At 35.5% G+C, this 23,369-nt stretch overlaps 1 protein-coding gene across 4 annotated transcripts; it reads left to right on the top strand.

Moving 5' to 3' along the window:
• The first annotated feature begins 511 nt into the window (after positions 1-511).
• Positions 512-22,555, top strand: BNIP2 (BCL2 interacting protein 2). 4 transcript variants are annotated; one of them, XM_076004432.1, is made up of 11 exons: positions 512-750; positions 6,285-6,391; positions 7,644-7,711; positions 8,334-8,510; positions 10,155-10,331; positions 13,673-13,775; positions 14,619-14,768; positions 16,232-16,318; positions 16,649-16,747; positions 17,468-17,503; positions 21,336-22,555. In XM_076004432.1, the coding sequence occupies exons 2-11, from the start codon at positions 6,342-6,344 to the stop codon at positions 21,385-21,387; spliced, it is 999 nt and encodes a 332-aa protein (XP_075860547.1). In that variant the 5' UTR covers positions 512-750; positions 6,285-6,341; the 3' UTR covers positions 21,388-22,555. The 4 variants fall into 4 exon arrangements, with proteins under 4 accessions (XP_075860547.1, XP_075860548.1, XP_012638452.3 ...); XM_012782998.3 differs by having other exon boundaries at positions 513-750; positions 14,637-14,768; XM_076004433.1 differs by lacking the exon at positions 17,468-17,503.
• The last annotated feature ends 814 nt before the right edge of the window (positions 22,556-23,369 follow it).

Here is a 23,369-nt window from a genome sequence, read left to right as displayed (position 1 = left end):
CCGAGTTGCTGGGACTACAGGCATGCGCCACCATGCCCGGTTAATTTTTTCTATATATGTTAGTTGGCCAATTAATTTCTTTCTATTTATAGTAGAGACTGTCTGGCTCTTGCTCAGGCTGGTTTCCAACTCCCCACCTTGAAGGCAATCGGCCTGCCTCGGCCTCCCAGAGTGCTAGGATAACAGGCGTGAGCCACTGCGCCAGGCCTCATCCAGTTTATAACGTACATTATTATTGATCATTACGTATTGATCTGTAATGATCCATAAAGACAAGCAGACAGAAAATAAAAATAACTCTTTGAGACCCCGGGGCCACCTCCCAGAGGAGAGGAAAGGGGAAAGATGCTTCTGGAGCTTCAGAGACGCCCGCCAACGAGGCGTCAACGGAACCCGCATGCCCAGAGAGGGAAAAGGCCGGCCCCGCGCGCGCGCATGCGCGGGAGTCAGCCCGCGACGGCCGAAGGGGCGGGGGGCGCTGTGGGTTCCAAGAGAGGCGCCTCGGCCTCCGCCTCCGCCTGCTGCCGCGCCTGGAGCATGTTGTCACGTCCGGCGGGGCGGCTCACTGCGTCCGGGTCAGCTGCTGCTACCGCAGCGGCGCTGCTGCGGCCGGGGGACCGGGCGTGAGTCTCCACCGCCGGCCGAGGGGAGCGGGCTCCGCTCGGCACCGCTTTCTGCGACCTGGCCGTCAGCCCGACGTCGCCGGCCTGGAGGGACGCAGAGGACGAGGGGGCCAAGGCTTCCTCCGGGGTGAGTGCGGCCCGGGGGGGGGGCACTCGGCGCGGCGGCTCCGCGCTGGGGACCGGCCGGGGGGCGCACGGCGGACTGGCGCGGGCCCCCGGCGGACCGGGGGTGGGAGCCCGCGGGGTTATCTGTTGCCGGGGGCGCCGTGGACTCGGCTCGGGAGGCGCTTCCTGCATCCCCGCCCAGCTTCGGTCCCCGCCCTTGGCTTGGCTCCTGTTTGTCTCTGCCAGCCTTGCCCCCCCCACCCCTTTTCCGTTTGGGGTACTTATACTTGGGATGGAAGCTGCCCCCTTCCCTGCTCCACCCCTCTGCCCTGGCCTGGGCGCGGTGACTGGGCCGCGACGGTTCGCTTTTATGACCGGCGTCCGTCCCGGTGCAGAACAAAGAAACTTGAACTTCTGGTGTCCCTCTGGTACCCTCGGGGAATAGACACGGAAGCAAGATAAATAATCAGAGGTTTAACAGGTCTTACTGAGCAAGCTAAACCAAATACAGAGTGTGTACTTCAAAAGCCGAGTCCCTGCCCCTGCGTGAATTCAGGAACTTGTCTTTTCCTTTTAAATTCCTGGCAAATGGATTGGATTTTCTGGGTGCATCTGAGGCCACTGGAGAGCTACTAGATCAAGTAAAGTTAAATCAGAAATTCATTTAGGCCTTTATTACGTTTCTTTGAAATTTAACCTTGTCCTGGGAGCTTTGAACACACAGCTTTTGCCACGTTCATCAAGGTAGCTATAGTGGCTCCCATTTAGTTGAGTGAAGTAGATGTGATTGCATTTTAGTATTGCGTTTTTCATTCTCACCTTTTTTTTTTAAATTAGAATCTCATATTTCTCCTAATGCTTGATTTCTTATTTTTAGTGTATTCCTTTTCTAACATTTTATAGGAATCTCTGTAATTGCACAGAAGAAATTCTGTAATTCGTAAAAGGATAAGTTACTTCAAAATTATTACAACTGAAGTTACCCAATTAAAGTTAACCTGCAGGCTAGTTTCTTGGTCATCTTGTACATTTTCTCCTTAGTTCTTGTCATTTTTACATTTTCTGTAAACTGAATTCCTATTCATAATCTCTAGTGCAGCCTGATATTGTTGGATTTAGACAGGAAGTATGACAGATCCACTTCTGCAAACACAACTTAAGCGAGATTATTATTGCAAGTCAGTGCTATTATGATCATTTTAGGCATTACAGGACCTTTGAAGCCAAGTGTAACGAAATCTGGTATTACGGGCTTATTGTGTATAAAGTTGCCAGTTAAAGGAAGGCAGTGTGCTATATTAGAAACAGTTATGGACAAGATCTGAGGTTCAGAATGTGGAGTGATGTAGTGTCCTTGCTTCAGATATAAGATGGGGATAATAACACAAGTGTTTTATACCTCACAAAGTTGTTGGTTGGAACATATGAGAGGATAGATGTAAAAGTGATTAATAAATATGAAAATTACCATTTGGGAAAGTGGTTCTATTCATTCTGTCTGGAGTAACTATGGTAGAAGGAGTGATAAGGAAGACTTCTGAGAAAGAAAATATGTGTATAACCAAATCCAATAAATTAACGTGGGCTGACAGTAGATCAAAAGATGTCTTGTTAAGCTTACATCCCATAAAGCAGAATTCTAGTACAACGTGGTGATCATAATATTCCAAAATTATAATTTTATATTACAACTAATATTTATAACTCTACAACAGTGTTAGTGATCAGTTATTAGACTTCAGTCTTTTTAAAGGTCTCAGAGCATCTCCAGTATGTTCTGCATGAATGTACCTTTTATAGGTGACATAATTATCCTTTGCTTTATATTCACAATCTTGAGAGAAGTCAACACCATTCTAGTTTTTATCTAACTTCTGTGTTAACATTTCTGAAAGAGCAACTTATTTCATTCTTAAAAACCTACATGACCCTACCCTGAAGGGAGCAATGACAAGCAAGCATATAGGACTTTTCTAGGGATGTTTTGGTGATCTTCATAAACATATAGGCTGTTCATTAAAAAGTGAGCATAAATATTTCAGTTGAATTCTTTTGGCCTAAGTGGGGAAGTAAACGGCTTGTCTGGGCACTTCCTTCTGCCAACCGTAATTGATTTCAGCATAAATGGCTGTTACTAGCACCTCTTCCAGCCGCAGTGTTAAACTACCTTATAGTAGAATTGCCATGTAAAATTATGTTGTAGTCTAGACAGTTCTAAATACGATCTTAACATTTAGTTTTTGCTTATGTTGCTAAGCTGCAAGGGGAATCCCCTTTTTCATCTTGGGTTGGGTCTACACCACACCTCTCCTCTGAATCTGTGTCAAGAGGAAATCCATTATTACCTTGATTTTTAAACTACTGAGGTCAAGGACTGTTTTGAATTCATCTTTATTACCTCCACAGATAACTGGCATTAGTGCAGATGTGCCAACACTACCGCCAGTCTTTTGAGCAATCAGGTCATTCCTGTTGCATTAGGTTATTTTAACAAATAGCATCTTAGTGTTGTTTCCCCATTGTAATAAAAAAAAAAATCAATAAACAAAAAATGGGAAGCAACCACAGCTAACTTGTGAGTCAGCAGTATCCTGATTTCCTTCAAAGTGGTTGTGCTTATATTAATTCCTTTCTTGTTTGTTTCCGGTTCTTACAGCTGCTTGATGATAATGTGCTTCCAAGAACAGTACTCTCTCAATTGTTTAAATTGTCTGCATCTACCTAGTGTACTTTTCCCCTAAAATTCATAATGAAATAGTCAAGTGAATCCATCTTTATCTTTCCTCTGTTCTGTTTAACCAGCTTGATTATCTCCAAACTAAATATCCATGTCCATATGCTAAGGTGTATTATAGTAAAAATGATACAAATAGGCTAAAAGAGTTGAAAGACTTGTTTAGAGGGGCTATTTTCAAGTGACAACTTGTTCAAGTGATTTAGCAGCTAAAATGCATGGGTTATCTTCTAGAATTTCCTATGATAGATATTTCCTCTTACAAATAAGGAATAACTTTACCAACAAAAATTTATATTGCATGTATGTAGGTTCCCACAGAATATTTTCATTACATTTTTATGAGGTAAAACATAATAGAAATCCTATTTAAGCAGTTTAATAAGCAAAGTAAATGTAAGAAATTGAGCAAAGGTTTGCTATCCAGTGTCATACTTTACAGTTAAATACTTATTCATTTAACTAATTTTTACAAGCCTATTATGTGCCAGGCACTGGGGTAAGTGTTGGGAGTATATTGGATGCAAATTTCAGTCACTACTTTTATTTTTGAAATGTTAAAATATTTTTCTAAGTCTTTGAGATATCTGAAAAAGATACCCAGAGAACATCCTGATATTTTTTTTAACAAGGTGAAATGAGATAGTGTACAGTTTTTCTGGTTATTGATTTTAGGAAAATATATTTGTTCACTTTAAAGTGAGTGCCAAAGTCTTGAGAAAACTTAACATTGAGAAGGATAGTAAAGTAAAAATCTGGAAGAGACTGGGTTTTTAGCCTTTACTGATAAAATGCTTTGGTCTCACTTGAGCATGATTCTGAAGTAATACGTATTGGCTATAATTCTGGGCTCTTTTTTTAAAAAAAATTTTTTCTTTTTTCCTAGTTCTGTGTTCTGAATAGGAATAGTTTGGTATGGTAGGTGTCCCTCATTTATTTTCCCCTCTATAGAAAGGAAGAGCTGTTGTCAGAAAGCAATCTATAAAGTAATCATTGCAGATGTGTGTTAATTGCTTTAAAGTATAGGTTACTTATTAGAATCAGAAACTACTAAATAAGAGTTATTGTATTTTAACTGTTCTTCCTTTCTCAAAATTATCTGGCTCAGAGTTTTCCCAGAGAATTCTCCCACATTTTTAATCCCAGAGAATTAAAAATGCCTTACTGGTATATATAAATAAACTGACGTTTCTAGTCAAATATATTAGGAAAAGCCAGCATCTGTCATATTTTCTATGCTAACAAGTGGATCTTAAAAAATATAAACCTTTTGGGAATGTTTGGAACCTTCTCTTGAGTATAAGTAAAAATTCAAACTGAGAGGAGAGCCTTCAAGTCTTGGTGGATATATAAATTTAGTTTACTATGTGAAATCTAGCACTTTAGGAAATTTTGATTGTAATTTTTTTGTTGTTCTGGAACATAATGCTTTTTTCTATGTAACATTGTACCTTTTTTGAGTATTGTAATGACATAGCAGGTAAGGCAACCATAAAACATGATGACGTTTTTGTTTTAGAAGACTAGTTGATATGAATGTGAATGGCTAGCATAATTTTTTTTATTTGATAGGTATTTTTTTAAAGTTATACATAGTTTTAAAAATCAGTTAGTTGCAGTGCCTCATGCCTGTAATCCCAACACTTTGAGAGGCTAGGTGGGAGGATCACTTGAGCCCAAGAATTTGAGGTTGCAGTGAGCTGTGATTGTGCCACTGCACTCCAGCTGTGGCAACAGAGCAAGACTGTCTCAAAAATAAAATAAAATAGTGTAGAAGGACTTGCTATGAAAGCATCAGTCATTCTCCCTATCTCACCTTCTTTCCTCATCTACTGGTGCCAACCACTTTTATCTCTTAAGAAATGTATCACTGTTGTTTTTGAATAACTTCAGACATCTGTTGACTGTAATGTAAATAAACTAAATACTCATTTATACCTCTTGCCCTCTATAGTTTTCAGTATTTTGTTGCACTGTTAGCCAGTTGATCTTCATGACTTCTTAAATACCATACCTAAACTGATATTATTTATTCCATCAATCAAAGGGATTAGACTCTTCCCTTTTTCTTCTCTTTGTAAAATGAGGATATTGACACTCAATACCCTTCCTTGGAAAAACTAAAGTTCATGACATAAGTTAAAATAAGTAGTTGCATAAACAAAGACATTCAACAAGTTTAGTGTCTGAAAACTTATGCCAAGCCAAACGAGAAAGGCATGGTGTAGATATGAAACAAATAAAAAGGTAGCCTAATTCATTTACTGGACAAGTTACTGCATCAAAACTATAGATTGGAAAATATAAATGATAGCACACCACTTGGATCTGCTGAATCATGAGAGTGGTAAATGTTATTTACTAGTGTTCACTTTCTAGAATCAACCTCTATCCAAAGGACAGAAAATTTAATCATGAATCTATAGTAGAGAATATGTTTACTTTTATTTCTTATTTCCACCTCAAATTTTTTTATATAGTCCATAGTATGAAATATATTTTAAATCACAACCTGAAATACTATATATACAACTGAAAACAAATATTTTCACTGAACAGTATCTTTACTACAAACAATACTTACTTTACTAGATATGTGTATTATATGTGCTAGAATATATATACTAGAATATTTTCTATTCTAATTCTTTAAAAAAAAGTTGCAACTCAATAAATTGATTTTATGCCTAGACCACTGAACTAAAGCCTATAGATGATAGAGTGGAGGTATGAACTAAGGTGTGAGGTTATTGCACCTTTTCAGTAGATTAAAAAGTAAAGTGGAAATTAAGTTGTTCTAAACTTTTCTCTCTTTATCACAGGACATTGGCTCTCTGGATTATCAGGAGTCTGTAGTTGACATTGAATCCAGGCTGAGGATGGAAGGTGTAGAACTTAAAGAAGAATGGCAAGATGAAGACTTTCCAATGTGAATAATACTTTTAAATGAAAACTAATTCAGAACAAAGCTTCAGGATTTCCTTATTGAGATGTCACTTGTTAAATGAATATTAGGCTTCTTAAAGAAACCCAGTATTACAAGATGATCATTTGATACTAGGAAATGAAAGTTCCTCTTCATTAATTAGAATAAAATTCCATCTTACTTTCCACCCCCATATATATGTAATCTTCAATAATCTTTCATTTTTGTTTTGATCATTTAAGTTTCAAAATTGTTTTATACACAATAATGCAGTATTTTTAAAACTAAGGTCTTAGGGTTTCTTGGTGAAAAGAATCTTTGGTTGTCTGCAAGAATTTTTAAATTTTGTGGGTTTTTTCTAAGAAAAAACTTATTAAATAAATAAACAAGGATTTTTTTTTTTTGAGACAAGAGTCTCACTCTGTTGCCCCAGGGCTAGAGTGCCAGTGGTGTCAGCCTAGCTCACAGCAACCTCAAATTCCTGGGCTCAAGTGATCTTTCTGCCTCAGCCTCCCAAGTAGCTGGGACTACAGGCATGCGCCACCATGCCCGGCTAATTTTTTCTATTTTTGGTAGAGACAGGGTCTCGGTCTTGCTCAGGCTGGTATCAAATTCCTGAGCTCAAACAATCTGCCCACCTTGGTACATTTGCATTTATATTTATAATTGTATTGATACCAAGTGGGCTAATGAAAAAAGAGCAAAAGTAGACCTTATATTTAAATGATGCCTTCATGGCTTCATGGTCAGAAATCATCCCAGTGCACAGTGAGGTGCTTTAGCAGTTGGAAGATGGACAGCTGGTGGGAGAAGTGAGTCATAGCAACATATGATGATGATAGTAATGTAGAAATGCTGATCTCAAAAGAGTTGTAGCCATTATCACCATATTCTCATTGAATAAAATTGAGCTTTGTCATACATTGCATCATACATCCCATTATATTCATGCATTTCAGTTATATTTGTTTTGTATTTTGCTTAAAGTTTTAAAGTATGTTTTATAGTTGTATAAGAGCTGTTACATAAGGGATTTACATCTACTTTTATGTGTTACTTATATAGGTATGTAAGTTAATTCTGACAGTCTGAGAATTTTTTCTTTAAAAGTGGTTTGTAAATTACTAAGCTTAAGAAACATTGTTTTGTTATATTTTCCACATAATTGTTTCTGTGAGCTATATTTTTAATAGATTGAACTTCAAAAATTTTTTTTCTAAAATTTCTGGGTAAAAAGTATGTCTATGTCTTCTAGACCTTTACCAGAAGATGATAGTATTGAAGCAGATATACTAACTGTAACTGGACCAGAGAGCGAGCCTGGTAAGAAATTAACACTTTTCACGAAATGATGGACTTTGTGTTATTTTTAAACATATTTCTTTGTAAAGATAATAATAATAATACACTAAGCTTTTATCCCATCATAGGGAGCTGAAGTATAAGTTGAACATTGAGGAAAGTATTTTTAGAATGCTCGAGAAAATTAACTTTCCAAAAACATATTCTTGGTTTTGGAGAATTTTTACAGTGACTTGGTGGGAGGAAATGATTTTTTAGTAGTAAGAAGTGACTATAAGGTCTTTCTATATTATTTAAAAGACATTGCTACCTCATTGATCTCTTGCCAGTGACATAAAAGCAATGGTGATCAGAATGCAAATTTTGTAAATTAGTGCTTTGGAATTGTGTTTAATGTTATTTTTCTCAAGAGTGAAGTGGCTAGGGCTGGGCACGGTGGCTCATGCCCATAAACTTAGCACTCTGGGAAACTGAAACAGGAGGATTGCTTGAGCCCAGGAGTTGGAGACCAGCCTGAGCAAGAGCGAAGACCCCCTCTAGACTAAAAAAAAATAAAAATAGGAAAAAAAAAAAAATGAAAACAATGAAGTGGCTAAAATTTTTTTCTTCCTTGAGTATCTTTTTCTTTATTTTCCCATTCCAGACTCACTAGAAGTTAATGGAAATAAAGCAAGAAAGAAACTAATGGCTCCAGACATTAGCCTTACACTGGATCCTAGTGATGGCTCTGTTTTGTCAGATGATTTGGATGAAAGTGGGGAGATTGACTTAGACGGCTTAGACACCCCATCAGAGAACAGTAATGAGTTTGAGTGGGAAGGTAAATGTTTTACTGTTTTTATCTGATTGTTATTAATGAATGTTTGTCTTTATATACATACATGTTTTTATAATGGCATTCTCATTGAGAAAATTAGGATAATAGGAAGACCTTAAAACTTGATCATGAGCTGACTAAAATCTATACATAAAGGGATTTAGTTTTCTTTCTAAAGTTCATATATAGCATATATTTGTTTCTGTGATATAAAATTCTGCTAACACATGAATATTCTCAGAATTTTCAAAGCTCTTATAGTAGATTACACCAGTGCCTTTTTTTCCCTATTTGCCCAATGCTGTAAAGTTATGTTTTTTCATAGTTTCTCCAAAAATATTATTTGACATTTAAGACATGTTCTTTTTCAGTTGATCAGCTAAGAAAAAAACTTTTGAAGAGACATAATTTAGGAAATGTGCTAAAAATACTTTACAGTTAGTGGAAAGGGAAGTTTTGGAGGGTGATTTTTTTTTAAATAGGTTTGCCTAATAGTGCTCCACTGTGTGAAACAACCAACTGGAATTAATGTATACTCTTAGCCCCCAAACTTATCTTCCTTATTAACTACTTGAAATTCAAAGGAATTGGCATGTGTTTTACTTTGCATGCTCTCTTTAATTAGATAATTGCTGCCTGCAGTATCTTTGTATAGATGTTAGTAATTTTTAGATATATATTTTCCATCTTTAAAATAATTTTTTCTTCAAAGCAGAGCATTAGGTATTTTATCTGCAGTAGAGAATGATATGGCTGTATCTTTGGTTCCTTTTTTTTCCTATTTTGCTGGTTCAATAAGCAGTCCAGAAATAAACAATAATTTGTAAAGATACTGAAATAGTTTTCTGCCTATGTGTTTTGTCTCTTCTCTCTTTAATGCTGCTGTAGTCATTTCCTGGAAGGATATTTTCCGTTAACAGCTATGTCTTGGAAACAAACAACTAACATGCAGTAGGTTCCCCTTTCCCCCATCTTTTGGTAAGGACTATGATACAAAAATTTTGCAAATCATTACTTCATTAAAAATCAGCTAAATTGCAATCTTGAAACATAAATTATACCTAATCATTGATGCTTATGCTTTGGCTAATGTTAATTTAAATCGAGTTTTGCATGTACACTTCAGAATATTATAAATATATTTCTGCTTTATAAAGGTGATCAAATGAGGAATGATCATTTAGTAGTTAACCACTTTTCTATCTGGTATTATAGTGTTTGGGAATTAATTTACGTGCTCAACAACAACAAAAAAATTGTCTCCAGATAGCTATTTGAAGTAACCTATAGTAGTAACTACCAAGGACAGTGTTGTCACAAGTTGAATCTGGAAAGGCATTGTAGGGCTAATGTACTAAGATTTTGATGGCTGTATGAATTTTCTTTTCTGAACTTGTGGATATACATTGCACTGTGATTAGGTACTTTGCTGAATTGGGCAATAAAAAAAGTTAAAGAATTACGATTTCCAAAGACATAAAATGGCCTTGTATGAAAAACAAGCCTTTTCTCCATTATGGAAGAGATTGAAAATTCTGCAGATAATAATGAAAATTCTCTGAACAATCTAGATAGTAAAGTGGTTAACATACAATTTGATTTTTATTGTATACAGATTTATGATTCAAAAACCTTTCATTTTGACAGATGATCTTCCAAAACCAAAAACTACTGAAGTTATTAGGAAAGGCTCAATTACTGAGTACACAGCAGCAGAGGAAAAAGAAGATGGACGACGCTGGCGTATGTTCAGGATCGGAGAACAGGACCACAGGGTTGATATGAAGGCAATCGAACCCTATAAAAAAGTTATCAGCCATGGAGGTAAGAGTTAGTAAAGATTGTTCATATTTTTTAATGTAATATCAGAAATCTAAATGCTTTTAAATGATCTCCCTAGAAAATTATATAATTGTGAAAGAATGATAAACATTTCTCACAGTTTTAGAAAATGGCAGGTTTGAAGTAAAAGAATAAAACAAACATTTAAAAATTATTCACTCTGGGAGGCCAAGGCAGGCGGATTGCTCAAGGTCAGGAGTTCAAAACCAGCCTGAGCAAGAGCGAGACCCCGTCTCTACTATAAATAGAAAGAAATTAATTGGCCAACTAATATATTTAGAAAAAATTAGCCGGGCATGGTGGCACATGCCTGTATTCCCAGCTACTCGGGAAGCTGAGGCAGGAGGATTGCTTGAGCCCAGGAGTTTGAGGTTGCTGTGAGCTAGGCTGACGCCATGGCACTCACTCTAGCCTGGGCAACAAAGCAAGACTCTGTCTCAAAAATAAATAAATAAATAAATAAATAAATAAATAAATAAATAAATAAATAAATAAATAAATAAAAATTATTTATATATATATATAGTAAGCTTGAAAAGTACAAAAGAATATGCAGTGAAAACTCTCTCCCTCTCACCCCTATCATTAGGCCTCCCCAAACTAGGTCTTGACTTTATCCCCTTTTATTCATTTATAATTTATATACAGTGAAATACTCTGATCTTAAGTTTATAGTTGAATGAGTTTTGACAAATGCCCATATAACCGTATGTACCCATATATATAACCCACACCCCTAAACATATAGAACATTTTCAGTGCCCCAGAAAAATTCTTTAATACTCCTCCAGTAACCACTATTCTAAAGTCTACCCTCCATAGTTTTGCCTGTTATAGAATTTCGTGTACAGTAACTGCAGTCATGTAGTATGCACTCTTTTGTCTGCTACTTGTGTTCAGTATAATGTTTTTTTGAGATTTATCCATGCTGTTGCATGTATCCATAGTTCATTGTTTCCTATTGCAGAGTAGTAGTCCGTTGCATGGATAAATCATAATTTGCTTATCTGTTCTCCTTGTGAGGGGTGAGCGAGTTGTTTCCAGTTAGGGCTATTATGAATGAAACTGCTTTGAACATTCTTATACAAGTCTTTTTGTGGATACAAGTAAAACTTAGACTTTCTTTTTAAACAGGGTCTCACAGTGTCACCTGAGTTGGAGTGTAATGGTGTTATCATAGCTCACTGCAACTTCAAATTCCTAGGCTCAAGCAATCTGTCTGCCTCAGCCTCCCAAGTAGCTGGTACTATAGGCATGTGCCACCACACCCAGCTAATTTTTCAGTTTTTTGTAACATTAGGTGTCACTATGTTGCTCAGGCTGATCTCAAACTCCTGGTCTCAAGCAGTCCTACCTCAGCCTCCCAGAGTACTAGGATTACAGGAGTGAGCCACTGTGCCCAGCCAAAACTTGGACTTTTTAAACTGCAACTCTTAATTTACCTTAAAACTCTGAGTAAATCATTTAGCTTTAGTAGAAAACTAGTTCATTAAACATTTTTATGGAGTACCCACTTTGCATATTTATGAGGTATACAAAAAACAGGGTTTGGTCCCTTTCCTTTAAAAATTTACAAGTCAAATAGGAAAAGCTATGAAAATACAACTTATAACTCCTTGCAGTCTGACTACACTATTTATAGAAGTTTACCTAGGCACTGTGTAAATAGTGCTGGAATGTTACTGGTGAGTCAAAACAAAACTCACTCTGTAGAACATGTCATATTAACTTAAATCCTCTGAACACAGGACACAGGGGCACATGGGTCAAGCAGATTGATTTTTTTCAGAGAACCATTTCCACTTAATTTACTCTCTGCCAAATGCATTTCCCTGCTTATTTCTACAGTCTTCATTCATCTGAAAGCAATTCACTTGAATATTTGTAGTTATATTCTTCTGCTTAATTTAATCTTATTGAGATGACGAAAACAGGATAATCTGGATCAGGAAGTCCATAGGCAACATTAATTCAGCTAGTTCATAGGAATCAAAGGGTGACCTGCCTTAGTTTAAACCTAATATCTTTCAGAAATAGTACTTTATTTTTCTTAGGGGAAAATAATCAAGGCCATCTTGTGACTAAAGGATTAAGAAAGAGGTAGTGAAGAGTCTAATGTTCTTGAAATGTTCAGATCTTTTCAGTGCAGGTTTGTAAATAGAAATGAAAGTTAAATCAAAAATATTTGTTTCTGAATACAGGCTTAAGATTATCTAAAGATTGCAATTGAAGCTCACACCTGTAATTCTAGCACTGGGAGGCCAAGGTGGGAGGATTGCTTGAGGCCAGGAGTTCGACCAGCCTGAGCAAGAATGAGACCCCATTTCTACGAAAAGTAGAAAAATTAGCTGGGTGTGGTGACATGCACCTGTAGTCCCAGCTAAGGCAGGAGGAGCACTTGAGCCAAGCAGTTTGAGGTTGTTGTGAGCTATGATGACAGCACAGTACTCTAGCCTGGGCATCAGAGGGAGACTCTGTCTCAAAAAAAAAAAAACAAAAAGATTGCAATTGAAACATACATACTATTTTAGCATTGTTTTTCTTCATTGAAAATTTTGTCAGATGTAATCTTTTTTTTTTAGTTTTTAATGTCCTAAATTCTGCAAAATGCTAAGCATTGTTGAACTGAAAACTGTCTTTTAAAAAGCACTCACTTTAACCATAAGCATAAGAATGCTTTATTTCAGATGTTATATTTTGTCTGCTTGGATTATATCACTGTATTTGTCTACTTACTAAAATAGGGTTGGCTTTTTAATTATGCTAGCTTTGGCCAGGCGAGATGGCTCATGTCTATAATCCTAGCACTTTGGGAGGCCGAGGCAGAAGGATTGCTTGAGCTGAGAAGTTTGAGACCAGCCTGAGCAAGAGTAAGACCCTGTCTCTAATAAAAATAGAAAAATTAGCTAGGTGTGGCATGAGCCTATAGTCCCAGCTACTTGGGAGGCTGAGGCAGGAGGGTCACTTGAGCCCAGGAGTTTGAGGTTGCTGTGAGCTAGACTGACGCCATGGCACTCTAGCCTGGGCAACAGAGTAGGATTCTGTCTTCAAAAAAAAATAAATAAATAATAATTATGCTAGCTTCAGTGGTTTTCTTGCTTTTATACCTACCCTTCCCGCTTCAAATTTTATTATTCTCTTTTTTAGGAAGAGGAGATTCAAAGATCTGTTTAAGACCATATAAGGTTTTAAAAAACATGCTTTTTGATCCAGAAATTTGTGAAAGTTAAACTACTATAATCTATCAGTCATACCAATGTCCGTTAAAAAACTCTTCAAGTAAAATCATGCTGGTGTGAAATAATTTTTGATTTCTTTTTCAGGATATTATGGGGATGGACTAAATGCCATTGTTGTGTTTGCTGTCTGTTTTATGCCTGAAAGTGGTCAACCTAACTATAGATACCTGATGGACAATCTCTTTAAGTAAGTATATTTTAACAGAAATGTTTGGACAGAATTCTGAGCTAATTAGATCTCCATCTTAAGTAAGTGAGCTTAAGCTGTGTAAAAATTATAAATATCCCAGTTCTGATTCTTTTAAGTCCTTATTCTTTGGCATTATGAAAAGGTAGTTTTCCAACTCAAAAAAAAATTGTCATTGTAAAATGGGAAGATAGGCTTGGTGCAGTGGCTCACACCTGTAATCCTAGCACTCTGGGAGGCTGAGGCGGGCGGATTGCTCAAGGTCAGGAGTTCGAAACCAGCCTGAACAAGAGCAAGACCCCATCTCTACTATAAAAAATTAAAAATAAATAAATAAAACTGGAAGATATATCTCAGATTATCTGTTCCAACTTTTTTATTTTACATTTAAGGGCACATCAATTGTTCAGTGACTTTTATCTCAAAATCATAGAACTAAATTACATTTACATCTAGAAGCCCAGTGTAACTGAGCTGACTAGTTCTATTTCCATAGTCATTCCATTTCTCAGGTTAGTATAGCTCTTAAAAACTTTATTATGGAAAGTTTTAAACACATAAAGGTAAAGAGAAATATATTGAATCTTTATGTATTGGTCACTCACTTCAACAATTAACAATTTATACATTATTCCCACTTCTCCCTCAAATCCCAGACATCATATCATGTAGAAACATTTCAGTATGTATCTCTAAAAAATAATGCTCTTTTTAAAATAATCATAATGCCAACTAACTAATGCAGTTTTAAAATTTTAATTGCATTTGCTTTCATTGTCAAGGAGGAAAGGGAATTATATAATTTGGAAAAACTAGTTCAGTTCTGCACAATAATATTTAAAGCTTAATTTGTTTTTACAGATATGTTATTGGCACTTTGGAGCTGTTAGTAGCAGAAAACTACATGATAGTTTATTTAAATGGTGCAACAACTCGAAGAAAAATGCCCAGTCTGGGATGGCTCAGGAAATGTTATCAGCAAATCGATAGAAGGTAATGTAAATACAAGTTGACAGCTAGTCTGAATAATTTTTATAATGGCTTTATTAGATTAAATTTTATTTTCTGTTGCCACTTAAAGATGCCATGTAATCACTTCTTAAATTACATTTGTTAATTTCATAACGGGCTGTGCATGGTGGCTCACCCTATAATCCTAGCACTCTGGGAGGCCAAGGCAGGAGGGTCACTTGAGATCAGGAGTTCAAGACTAGCCTGAGCAATAGTGAGACCCCCTCTCTACTAAAAATAGGAAAGAAAAATAATTAATCGCTTCTCAGCCTTTTGGCGAAGATCAAGTGTAGTAAAAATAGAAAAAAAAATTAATCAGGCAACTAAAAATAGAAAAAATTAGCTAGCCATGGTGGCACACTCCAGTAGTCCCAGCTGTTAAGGAGGCTGAGGCAAGAGGATTGCTTGAACCAGGAGTTTGAGGTTGCTGTGATCTAGGCTCATGCCACGGCACTCTAGCCAGGGCAACAGAAGACTCTGTCTCAAAAAAAATAATAACATAGTAATAATTTCATAACAGGTTCTGTTCATTTATAAAGATAGTGTTTTAGAAGGTTTTGAAGGAAATTAATTTTGGCCATAATTTTATTACATTCTGAGTTTTGCGTAATTTATAGTGTTTAGCATGTTTTATGTTTCTTAAAGATACTTCTTTAGCCATAATCTTTTCTTTGGAACAAGAACTAGAAGTGTATTCTCTTGGGATTTAGTCATCAATACTTAATGGAAGGAATTTGATCTTCCAATTGATTTGATTTAGCCATAGCTAATTGAAACTAGTTTAATTAAACCAGATGCATTAATAGGTTTCTCTTCATGTCTAAACTTGACATTGCTTAGTTCTTGTGGTTAAATATATATATAAATATCTCCTTAATGATCACTTTGTGTGTGAAATATAAATGATACAACAACAGTTTTTATTTGATCATTTAAAAAGAGGTCTAGAATAATGCTTTAATTTTTAATCAAAATTTTAAACTCATCAACTTAAGAATAGGAGTTAGATCTGATTCATGTTTGTTCTTGTCTGATTCGTGTCATCTCCACTCCTACCTCTCTGCCTGCACAGTGCCTTTCAAGATGTTGAAGAAATTAGTACCAATCTCTCCCCTGTCTTAAAAAATGAAAATAGTTTACGTTTGTATTCAATATTGGCCTCTTTCCCCTAGTTCACAGAGTCCTGAAGACAAGTGAATGAATTCTAGGGGACATTTAATACAGGCTTTGGCCAAATGAAGTAATGTTCATGTCATAGCAGTAGGAGTGACCATTGGAATTCAAGAGAGAATTTTCTTGTTTTCCTGAGTATCATACCTAAATGAGAACTCTAGCATGAGATATTTCAATTATTTTGTATAAATTTACACATACTGATGTCTTAACATCTAGCTTTAGAATTTATAGAGATATTTTAATTTTCTTTTGTTTTTTTTAAACTCCAGGTTACGGAAAAACCTAAAATCTCTAATCATTGTACATCCCTCTTGGTTTATCAGAACACTTCTGGCTGTTACAAGACCATTTATTAGGTAATTTTCTAGAGCCATTCACTTTGTCTTTTGGTGTTTTTGTTTATGGTCTTTTTTACTTTATTCTGCTCTCTCCCCTTTTATTTTCAGTTGACACATAATAATTGTATATATTTATGGGATACAGAGTGATATTTTGATACAAGCATTTAGTGTTTAATGATGAAATCAGGATAATTAACATATCTGTCACCTGAATCATTTTATCATTTATTTATGTTGTAGACATTCAAAATGCCACTGACTGTTAAAAAAAATTCCTTGTATAAATTTCTTGTCAGTTCTATTGGTGAGAAATATTGAGATAATTATTTTTATTTTCTTCCATAGCTCAAAATTCAGCCAAAAAATTAGATACGTCTTTAATTTGGCAGAACTAGCGGAACTTGTCCCCATGGAATATGTTGGCATACCAGAATGCATAAAACAGTATGTTTTATTTTATTTCTTTAATTGTATTGGATCTTTATATTTTGATGTGCAAGAGGTAATGTTTTTGAATACTCATTCTTTCTATATTATTAATATTTTGTAACTGCTCTTCTTTTTTTGGTAACAAAGAGGAAGAAACCATTTCCCCTCATTGTCCCCTTAAGTCCTCATTTTCATCAGGCTATCAGTTGAAGAACTAGGAGAAATGATTTCTGGTTGTGATTCATTTATATTTTTATAGACTGCAATCTAAGAGATGATTTTCTGATTGGTTACTAAGGAACATTCTCCAAACTTGAACATGGTGCTCTCCAAATTTGAGTAAACTCATCATGGCATTGAATAATCATATTGTTAAGGAAATAAATATTTAAATCAGCATAACCTTAATATTTTCCAGTGACTAGAATTTGTTCTATTTATCAAATTCACATACTTCCATCTAACTTCTGAAAGGATTTAGTAGAAGGCTGTTAACATAAATACCTGAGCATCACAATGCATCTAAAAAGTTTCTTTGTTCTGTTAACCTATGGTTTTAGTCTGTTTAATGTGTCAAAGCCAGATTTATTAAGTCAGTTTTTACTTTCTACACCATCTATTAAATATTTTTGGTTTGCCAGCAAACTTAAATGAGTTTATTTTTAGTGCCTTTTTTCAAGTTTGTGTTCATCCTCATAACATGTATATTTACTGAAATAACTCTTCCCTACCAAGGTATGAAGAAGAAAAGTTAAAAAAGAAACAAAAAAGGTATATGCACACCTTGAATGGGTTGCATCTAGACTAGTCCATTTGCATTGCACAGACTAACTCTTCCTTATTGGTTGGTTAGCTTCTAAACAAAGATAATAGCATTTGTAAATATAAATATACCCCAACTTCCAAATATAGAGCGAATCCAAAATTTCTAATGCTGAATATGACTTGGATTCACTTTGTTTTAATATAATGCCAATTAGAAATTAAAGACCATAGCCCCTTCTTCCTTTTTGGTCTAAGGAAGAAATGCTAATGGTGAAACCAGAGAAATTACTAAGAATACTGTTTGGAACACTAAATCCTTTTAAGACTTTATCTGTTTCACCATCCTCTTTAAATCTCCAACTTGTCTTTTTGAAATACTTAGGCAGACTTTTTAAAGGAATCAGTTTATTTCCCTGGGGTTGATGATTATATTTGCAATGCATATATTCTTTGGCTAACCAACATTGATTTCCCTTTATGCTTAAATTAAATGGCTTGCTAACCAGTCAAATTCTACATGTGATAAAATACCTAAAAGTTCAATGTACCATTTAACAGTTAAACACTCTGCTTACTATTTTAAATTTAATTTTGAACACTTCTGCTTTGAGCATAACAAACTATTATCTATTAATATCTTAGCATAAAAGATGAAAGGCAAGGGTTATATAAAATAGCTATGATTTTTTATTGTAATTTAGAAAAATGTAGAATTTGGATCTAATTTGTTAGCAGATTTTTTTGTTTTTGATTTTGAGACAGAGTCTCACTGTGTTGCTCAGGCTAGAGTGCTGTGGCATCAGCCTAGCTCACAGCAACCTCAAACTCCTGGGCTCAAGCAATCCTTCTGTCTCAGTCTCCTGAGTAGCTGGGACTACAGGCATGTACCACCATGCCCGGCTAATTTTTTCTATATATATATTTTTAGTTGGCCAATTAATTTCTTTCTATTTTTAGTAGAGATGGGGTCTTGCTCTTGCTCAGGCTGGTCTCCAACTCCTGACCTTGAGTGATCCACCTACCTTGGTCTCCCAGAGTGCTAGGATTACAGGCTTGAGCCACTGTGCCGACCCTCTTAATAGATTTTTAAAATACTGACAGTTAAGTTAGCAAAGCATAGTTTAATACAATCTTTCTGCTGGGCATGGTAGCTTACGTCTATAATCCTAGCACTCTGGGAGGCCATGGCAGAGGGTTGCTCAAGCTCAGGAGCTCGAGACCAGCCTGAGCAAGAACGAGACCCCATCTCTACTAAAAAAAATAGAAAGAAATTAGCCAAACAACTAAAAATAAAAAAAATTAGCTGGGCCTGGTGGTGCGTGCATGTAGTCCCAGCTATTCGGGAGGCTGAGGAAGGAGGATTCCCTGAGCCTGAGCCCAAGAGTTTGAGGTTGCTGTGAGGTAGGCTTACATCACAGCACTCTAGCCCCGGGTGACAGAGTGAGACTCTGTCTCAAAAAAAAAAAAAAGAAAAAATACAATCTTTCTTTCTTAAGAGTTAAGGTGAGAGATTTATATGTTGTTATTTAACCATTCTAAGGAACCAGCTGTAACTAGCTGGTACTGAAACATTCTTAACTTTGAACATATTTTGGTTCTGTTGATGACTGAGAATTCAGTAGGCCATGTCATAGAATCATTCTTTACATTTCTGTATGACACTTTACAGTTTAACCAAACTTTAACATAGAGATGTAGACAGTGACTTACTGTATTTATTTATTTATTTAGTGGTTGGGTTTTTCCCTTTTTTTCCCCCAGTATATTACAGGGGTACAAATGTTAAGGTTACATACATTGCCCTTGCTCCCTCTCCCCCCTAGACAATGACTTTAGATCATGCTGATTGCTCATTCCTTTCTAGGCATTGCTGTGCATTTGCCAAACAAGTAGTTAAAATTCAAAATATAATCTGTAATTTATTTTTAGTTTTTTTCCTTTGTGTTTAACCTTAAATAGGATCATTACACATATCTTTCAGGCCCTTAGCTTTTGAACAGAGTTTCTTGGGCCTTAAAAAATAATAAATCCGGCCGGGCTCAGTGACTCATGCCTGTAATACTAGCACGCTGGGAGGCCAAAGTGGGTGGATCGCTCAAGGTCAGGAGTTCAAAACCAGCCTGAGCAAGAGGGAGATCCATCTCTACTAAAAAAAAAAAAAAATAGAAAGAAATTAATTGGCCAACTAAAAATATATATAGAGAGAGAAAAAAAAATTAGCCGGGCATGGTGGCACATGCCTGTAGTCCCAGCTACTTGGGAGGCTGAGGCAGAAGGATTGCCTGAGCCCAGGAGTTTGAGGTTGCTGTGAGCTAGGCTGATCCCACAGCACTCTAGCCCGGGCAACAGAGTGAGACTGTCTCAAAATAATAATAATAATACTAAATCCTTGTCAGTATGAAAGTGATGAGATTTAATTTTTTGAATTAAATAGAAAGGCATGTTTTTAAAACCAAACCTTACAGGAAGATAGGTGCAAGGCAACTTATTTAAGGTGTCATCTCCATGATAAATACTGGTGCTAAGGAGAGTAAGAAACTATGAATATTGAAATATAGCTGTTTTGCGGGGAGTAGAGTGTGTCAAACCATTTTATTGAAGGGCTTATGGAGAAGAGGGTCAAACAAATGCCAGGGAAGGTGAGCTCCAGTGTCCTCGGCCATGCCAGGATCTACCTAGCCTGACAGTTGTGGGAAAAGTATAGAGCAGTTTTAAATGTTTCAGATATTTCTTTCAAACAACTCAGTGCAAGTATGGCTAGGCAGATACAAATTGTTAAAATGTTGCAATGGTATTTTAAAATAATTATGAACTTCTTAAGGCTATTTCTTTTCCCCTTTTTTGGAATAGCCATAGAAGCTGTGAGCTTAAGGATATTTCACATGTTGAAAAGATTGGATATATTTTGCTTGCCTTATCAAGACCTTTCAATTTTTGATACCAATATTAAAAATATTTTAAAATGTTCATCTATCTGGCTTTACCACAAACTAAGGTTTGCTTTTAGGTCTGATTCATTAATGCTCAGGTGATCATAGTAATAGAAACAAATGTGAAAAGTGTCTTTCTGTATCATACCAGATTATTTTAAACATCTCACATCAGTTGTTCAAACTACTACAAAGATAATAGTAATGGACTGTTTTGTATTATCTTTGAAGGGTTGTCTGTAATTACTATGTGCTAATTATGAAATCCTAATCCCCACATGCCTAAATTTTGATAAGAACTTTGTCCAACACCACAATTGAATGAGATTTTTAATCTACATTAGGTAGTTCTGAATGTTAATTTCTTATGGCTTCTTACCATCAAAATAAATAAAAGGCATTCACAGACTAAGTGTACCGGTAGGTTTTGGAGAACAATTGTGGTTTTTATACATATGCGTTTTTTTCAGTGAATTTTAAAAATATTAATTGATCAATTGATGGCATTAGTGGCACTTTCATATTTTAGTTAACAAAATCATTTTTCAGGGAGTTGTTTTTCCTCCCAGTCTTACCACTTGGATCCCTGCTGGAGCCAAGCTACAAGTCACCATTTTAATATGCCTTTGTAATTTGAACTTTTAAGAAAGTTTATGTGCATTTGTATGTAAAGTATTTTAAAATCTTTAAAGAAACAACAGCCACATTTCTTGCCAGTGTCCTCTGTCTTTTAAAATTCTCTTTTCTGGTTGGGGAAATAATGTTGGGCAACTTTTTTACTATGTCTGCTTCTTTGCAAAGCTTTGTTTTTAACAGAATAATTTTCTATGCTAAACATAGTCATTATTTTTAGAAAGAAAATTGTTCAGTTGCTTGTGTCTTATTATCGTATATTTTTCTTTAAACAGAGTTGATCAAGAGCTTAATGGAAAACAAGATGAACCGAAAAGTGAACAGTAAGTTTGGCATCTAGTCCAAACAAGACTGAAGAATGTGCTGATGAAGCAATGCTTTTTTTGCATTTATAATGCACTTATTGGCCCATATTTTTATGTAATCTGTTAGAAAATTGACTTGACTTTTCCTAATGGACTCAAGGGACTGTTCACTGCTGTATTGGTTTGCAAGTTATCTTGAATTTAGCTCATTAATAGCTAACTACATTGTAATCGTTTTATATGTTATATTGCTACATAGCAGAGAACCACACTTTATATAAAGCAGTTTTTGCATTTGTTTATTGAATGATGCATTTTCTTCAGTAAAATATTTATATGCATAAATGGTAAAGGAAAGAAATAATATATATTTTTATGTTTTTGAGCAATATTTTTTAATATGTACCTGTCTTGTGGGAAAATGTGCAGGTAAATAAGACCATGATTTTGTAAAGTGTGTATTAGGATTTTTGTTTTTGTAAATGGTTAAGTACATTTCCTGGGTAACTTAGAAAATTAAGTTGCTCATAAGGTGAGGGACAGTTAAACTGATTCTCACAATACCCAAAGATCATGTATATACTCTAAGTAGATTAGTACCATCACAAGCATCTTTCTCATTTATATATTATTAATTCAAAGTGCATTGCACACTTTTTCCTTTTTAAACTTAAAGACAAGTCAAAAAGCCATTTTTAGAACTAGAGAATTTAAGAAGCGAGAAATTGGGGGTTTTATACATGTATATATGGGACATTTTATCTTCTGGCCCAAAGCCAGAACTTTTATAAAAATCTTGAGTTTGTTCACTAATGTGAAATAAGCTGTGTGTCCAGGGTATTGCTCCCCTGAAGGCGAGTGCTGTGTAGTTTTGCAGAGACTGTGATCACAAAAAGTTGTGATCACTATCACAGCTTTTTCTGTAGAAAACAGGGGCTGCTTTTTAAACTGTTCTCACTGTGGGCACTTTACCAAAATACTTCCCATATCAGTTATTTGAACTCAAGAGTTGTATGACCTAGTCAAATATGGTGTGCTTTCAAGTTTGTATTGAATAATGTTTCACAATACTGCAAATTAGGTTAATTTTGTAAGTCTTTATTATGTCATTATATTGTACAAAGCATATAAATTGTTTCATATGTTAAATACCTTTACATTGAAATAAATTGTGTTTGTGCCTCCAAACAGAGCTGATTACCCACAAAATCATTCTAAAACAACAGATTGGTACAATATTGTGTTACATATGTGAGAGATTCTTAGACATTTAGTAAACTTAATACCCTCCAAATCTGAGGGTCACACTACTCTCCAACACTTTCCGTAAGGTATTTTGGCCTGGAGTAGCAAAGTTGAAGTGGACGTGAGCTAAGCTTTTAAGATTTATTTTTCTATTACAGACTGAACACACACGTGGCTTTTACCATTGCCATTTTTTAGTAGGTTTCTGTTACAAAAGGGAATTTTCCTTTACTTTTTGTCCTCAATCATAAACTTGGCATGCTAACTCCATAATCCAACTATGGGAGATGCTAGAAGGTTCCCAGGATGAGACATTCCTCAGCAGATCCTGAACTAATGTCGTTAGAGTGAATTAGGCCAAAACCATTAGTGCTTATTCACATCTTAGAAACACTTTGTGTTGAAGAAGCAAACTAACAATAACAATTTAGGCATTCCTTCTGAATTTACCATATGAGGATTTTTTAAATAGATTTACTAGGTAGTTTCCACCATATACTTGATTCTTCAGTTTGAAAAACACAAAAGAATAATTTCAGTTTTTGTGTGTTTATTGGATTTAGCTTTTGCAGCATTGTTCCTAATTACAGATAGAACTTGTTGCAAAAGTGATGCTTTTCTAAGTATCTTTTTAAGATAGAAGTGGCCTATATTCTGTTAAACATTGAAATTCAGTGGGAACAGTGGTACCCTTGGGATGTGCTGTGAATCACTAGATTAAAAACATAATCTGCTTTAACCTATACTTTAATGGAATCT

This window comes from Microcebus murinus, chromosome 6 (genome assembly GCF_040939455.1).
Source record: "Microcebus murinus isolate Inina chromosome 6, M.murinus_Inina_mat1.0, whole genome shotgun sequence".
NCBI lineage: Eukaryota > Metazoa > Chordata > Mammalia > Primates > Cheirogaleidae > Microcebus > Microcebus murinus.
The sequence above is the reverse complement of the archived record's forward strand: the minus strand, read 5'-3'. Positions and strand labels throughout refer to the sequence as shown.